This window comes from Populus nigra, chromosome 11, assembly GCF_951802175.1.
Source record: "Populus nigra chromosome 11, ddPopNigr1.1, whole genome shotgun sequence".
NCBI classification, from domain to species: domain Eukaryota; kingdom Viridiplantae; phylum Streptophyta; class Magnoliopsida; order Malpighiales; family Salicaceae; genus Populus; species Populus nigra.
In genome coordinates this window covers 13357172-13362890 of record NC_084862.1, presented here as the reverse complement: position 1 = coordinate 13362890, position 5719 = coordinate 13357172, and the positions used below count along the sequence as shown (strand labels likewise).

At 31.2% G+C, this 5719-nt stretch overlaps 1 protein-coding gene across 1 annotated transcript; it reads left to right on the top strand.

Moving 5' to 3' along the window:
* The first annotated feature begins 1762 nt into the window (after positions 1-1762).
* On the top strand, positions 1763-4514 carry LOC133706387 (probable terpene synthase 6). The gene is made up of 7 exons (XM_062131916.1): positions 1763-1888; positions 2179-2452; positions 2687-3059; positions 3143-3361; positions 3476-3617; positions 3749-3997; positions 4218-4514. Exons 1-7 carry the CDS (start codon positions 1790-1792, stop codon positions 4512-4514), a joined length of 1653 nt encoding a protein of 550 aa, XP_061987900.1. The 5' UTR covers positions 1763-1789.
* Positions 4515-5719: the final 1205 nt, after the last annotated feature.

The following is a 5719-nucleotide window of genomic DNA, read 5'->3' as shown; positions in this document are numbered from 1 at the left end:
ATGCTTAATTTGAATGCAGACATATCTTATAATTCAAAGGATTTATTGATGTGTTTAACTATCGAAATTGAGAAGATAAAAAGAGGGTTAAGCTTAGAGAAGAGATGTTGGTTCAATTCAAACTGGAACACTATTTGGTTATTAGGTCATAACTGGAGCTGTAGACCTTGGATTTAGGTCTGGTTTATCTTGATGGAAAGCTAAGACATAGACCTAAAATATTCATGAAGAGTCCAAGATTCAAATCTGCTGGTTTCAAGTTCAAATCTTAGCAACAAAAGAGACGTCTGAATCTGTCCTACAGCCCAGACATTATTCAATGTTCAGGTCATATCTCGAGTTCCAGAAGTTAAAATAAGCTCATTCTTTTTTTTTTTGGAAAGTTGAGACAATTTCCCACAACTTTCATGCAGACTATGTGCTCCAATTCTGAAATTAGCAATGACGTTTTGATCAGCCAACAAAGTCTATAACCAGCCACCATGTCAATGGTTGACCACCAACTAAATAGTTAGTCAACCAATCAATAGTTCTGAATTTTAGCCTATAAAAGAAGGCATTTGCCATACATTTAGGCATCTTGGTTTTTAGATCAAGATCATATTCTTGCTTGTATTTTTGTAATGTTTAAGTTTTGTTTTCATTAATCTCTTATTTATGCTTTTCATCATAACTATGTTCTTATCTAGTTTATTTATGTTTCTTTTCTTCATAATGTTTAGCTAAGTTTATTATGTCAATGTGAAAAGGTTTCACTAATGGTGTTAGAATAAGTATAATATAAACTCAACATGGACTTCAATGCTTATATTCAAGAAAGTTTACAATTAACATGTCTTATCATTTTTATCTTATTCACTCTTACTACCTTTCTTGTTAAATAGTTAATCTAGATTTATGTTGTATTGGCGTTAGCATCATGAATACTTGACAATATTTAAAAGCATTGGCGTTATTTAAATGAGATAATTAATATGATCATGTTAATAATATATAATGAGCCATTAACGATAAATCATCCGATTGGAATCTCCTTTGTGTGTAGTTTCCAGTTGAGTAAAAAAAAAAGTTTATACAATGCTTATTTGAAATATCATTAGTGAATCCTCTAACCTTGACAATTGTTTTATCCTTATTTTATCTTTGTTTAATATTTTCATCATTATCACATCTTAAAGTTCTCTTCAACATCAATATCATTTTATAATTTGTAATTTATATAGTTCATCTCCCTGTGGTTCGATCCCAGTCTTGCCGAATTATTTATTACTTTGACACTCCTGCACCTCGGATAAGACATCAATCTTTTGATCGTGTAACTTCTCTTTCCCCCTCTATTTTGCACTTTTTTTAAAATATTTACATCTAATGATTTATTATTTTTCTTTTAGAACACACTTAAAAAGTTAAGTCCTAACACAAATGTTTTAGCTGTAATCGTATTTGGAATTGAGGTCATTTTGTTTTTGTTAAAATTTAATTTTTTGTTTTAAATTTATTTTTTTAGTGTTTTTAAATATTTTTAATATACTAATATCAAAAATAAATTTAAAAAATATAAAATAGTATTTAATATATTTACAAGTAAGAAATAATATATTTTTAAACACCCATTTAGCTTCAAAATCACGTTCATCTTTTTTTTTATTAAGGAGTTCAAAAAAAAAAAAAAAAGAGGTATAGTACACAACGTCAAGCCATTTCCCTATAAATAGCTTTCCTTTGATGATGATTTAGGCACTCGAGCATCAAAGTACTCAAAGTAGTAGTCTCTATTTCATTCAAGAAAATGGAAAACACCAATCAGCAAAACAATTCTCGTCGAAAGGCAGATTTCCCACCAAGCTTGTGGGGTTGTAGCTTCGCTTCATTTTCCTTCCCACAAACGGTATACTACTTCTCTTCTGTGTGTATAGCAGTGTAGCTTTTCTTTTAATGATTTTAAGTATCAAGACAAAAAATTTTTTTTCCAAAAACTGTATATAAGCTTTTATGTTAGTGGGATCTATCATCTAATTCTGCACTAAGATTATAATCTGATGTTTCACAATTGTTTTTTTATTTTTTTTGAATTATTGAGTAAAACTCTATAAGAAAAAACATTATCAATAGACTAGAAAAACACGTTAAGGATTACTCAATGCTATCAATTTATATTAACTGAATATTTAACGGCAGGAATTCGAGTCATACAGCCGACAAGTAGAAGAGTTGAAGGAAAATGTGAAGGACATGCTGACGGCATCCAAAAGGGATCCAGCGGAACATATTGAATTCATTAATCTGTTATGTCGGCTTGGTGTGTCATATCATTTTGACAAAGAGATTGAAAACAACCTCAAGGAAATTTTTGATGACCTTCCTAATCTTCTTGAGAAGCATGACTTTGATCTCTACACTTTGTCACTACTATTTCGAGTATTCAGACAGCATGGATTCAAAATGCCTTGCGGTGAGCGCATACTTCCACTTTATAGCCTTTCAAACCTTAATTAACATCTCCAAAACTAATTCCTTGACACTATGAGAGCATTAGTTAATTTCAGAGGAAACTTAAATCTTAACATCTCAAGAATTAATTCTTGGACGGTACTTTAAACTGTGCTAAATCTATCTTTCTTTTACAAGAAGTAATCTATGGTCAAATTAAGATTATTAATTTGCAGTGAGTTTTTTTATGAATCAGTTGTGTTCGACAAGTTCAAGGACACCGATGGAGAGTTTAAGGAAACAATCATCAACGATGTTAAAGGCATCCTGGGCTTGTATGAAGCTTCATTTTTAAGTGTGCATGGAGAACAGGTACTGGATGAAGCCCTTGTTTTCACAAAGGCAAACCTGGAGTCTTCGGCTATGCAATCAAGCCCACGTCTAGCAGACCATATTAGGAATGCTTTGATCCGGCCCTTTCACAAAGGCGTACCAAGAATAGAGGCTAGAAAATACATCTCTTTCTACGAAGAAGATGAGTCTCGGAATGACACTCTACTCAAGTTTGCCAAGATAGATTTCAATCGAGTTCAGTTACTGCATCGACAAGAGCTATCCATTCTCTCGAGGTAATTTTTTGTTTAAGTTAGAGAGAAATATCAAACTAAGTTTCTATTGGAATTTCTTTACTCAGTTGCTATTTACATTTTAGGTGGTGGAATGATTTAAATTTTTCTGTGGAGTTCCCATATGCAAGAGATAGAATTGTAGAGATCTATGTCTGGGCAAATGGAGTCCATTTCGAGCCTCAATATGCTTTCTCTCGGATGATGGTCACGAAATATTTAAAAATTGTATCACTGGTAGATGATACATATGATGCATATGCATCTTTCGAAGAAATACAACATTTTACTAATGCAATTGAAAGGTTTGTTTCTTGTTACCTCATGGTCTGTCTTTCTCTTCTAAATCTTTCATAAACAAAGAAGTCGATACAAAGATGTTCAGGAAAGGAAATGGAATTTTCTGTCTTAATTTTCAGATGCAGCATGAATGCTATTGATCAACTACCTGCCGATTACATCAAAGTTCTTTATAGAGCTGTTCTGAATCTTTTCAACGAAACTGAGAATGATATGGGAAAGCAAGGAAGATCCTATGCCTCATATTATGTGAAGGAGGAAGTATGAACATTTTTCCAGTCTCATGCATTCTTTTAATATTTCTAGCATAATATATTGTTATTGTATATATATTAATTGAAATATTGCGTAGTTTTTACCACATAATCTTTGTTTTATTTGTATGCTATTAGTTCAAAGAAGTGGTGAGAGGCTATCATGCGGAGGCGGAGTGGGCAGATAAATGCCATGTACCAACATTCGATGAGTATGTGCGCAATGGATTAGCCACATGTACTTATGGGGTAATTATGGCAGCATCCTTCCTTGGAATGGAAGAAGTTGCAGGAGGGGAGGAGTATGAATGGCTAAAAAGTAATCCAAAAATTATTAAAGCTGGGAAGACGATCGGTCGTTTGAAGAATGACATAGTGGGCCACGAGGTACGATGTTTGAATTCTTTTAAAAAAAAGTTACATCGTTTAAGTGCAAAAGTATTAGTTCAAATTATGATATACTTAATAGTTTACAAGATTTTTCAATTATTTTCGTGCATCAAAAAAATTGAACCAAGGTTCAGCTCATGACTATTCCTGTCTTTCTTCTCAATGCTTTCATGCTAAGTATATTTTTTAACCATTATAACATCGTTTATATTTGAAGGATGAGCAAAAGAGAGGAGACTGTGCATCCGGTGTTGAATGCTACATGAAACAATATGATGTATCGGAGAAGAAAGCAATTGAAGAGATCCAAAAGATGGACTCTAATGCGTGGAAGGATATCAATGAAGATTGCATGAGGCCAACTAAGGCTCCAATGCTTCTCCTTCAACATTTTGTTAACCTTGCTCGAGTTACTGATGTTGTGTATGCGAATGGTGAGGCCTACACAATTCCATTATGTTTAAAAGATTATGTCGTTTTATTATATATTGAGCAAGTGCCTCTGTATGAATAATGGTGTATAATTCCTGCTTTGAGCTCTTGGTGGAACTCTATGAATGTATTGTAATAAAACGAGCAGTGACTCGTGGATATTATATGTACTATTGGATCTAGTGTGTATTTTGGTAAGTATTGAATTTGATAGTTGAGTTTGAATTTTACTGAAAAGATTTAAACTTTGCAGTGGTGATCTATTCTTAATTTATATATTATTCTTATATTTTTTTTTATATTTTTTATATAGGATTGGTGATCCTAACAGTACTCTTTCTCACTTGTAAACTATCTTTTAAGGTTTATCTAAGGGATTAAGCTTTAAGATTGTAAATAGTTAACAACTCCCTTATTTTATTAAATTTGATAGCTGAGTTTTGATTTTTTTAAAAAAAAAAAAACTGATTTTCAAGAAATATTTGCTAAAACCATAAATGACCATAAATTATCTAATTAGATACTTTGAACTCTTGAAAAAAAAATTAAATTACAATTTTCACTAGATTTATATGTTGTAGAAAACTCAACACTAACTAGATATGCCACATATCATAAGACTCAATCAAGTAAAAAAAATATGCATCATCATCATCATCATCATCATCATCATTTAGTTGCAATGATTATTATATTCATAAATAGAATTATACAAACATCTCATTTTTTATAAGTATAAATTTGTCACTCCCAAAAAACATCATTAAAACATCTTTACTAAATAACAAGCCGGATATTAAGTTCTTTCTAATGTTAAAAAATGACATCTTTACTAAATAATAAGCCGGATATTAAACTCTATCTAATGTTAAAAAATAAGGTTAGGTGAGAAACTTTTTGAAACTCATCTTTAGTATAACCTTCTCAAAGTCAATACTTTAAAGGTTGATGAAATACTTATATACAAATATTCATTATCTAATTCTTGGTAAGTGAAAAATATCATCTTCTCTATGCTTACAAGTCTTGTTGTACTAGTATCAACCCCACAATGACCGGGATTAATGATCAAGTTAACTTTAGAAACAACAATAGTGAAATTCATTTTTGATACATCATTTGTGTGGTTATCAACTTTTGAGTCATTGGCTTAAACAATCTTTGTTTTTTTAGGATTTTCTTGTTGTGCTCTATTTTTGTAATCATTAACTTGATATCTAATCTTATTCCAAATGAATCACTTTCCATGAAATGTTTTAGCAGTTTGCTTTATTTGAAAGCAAATGT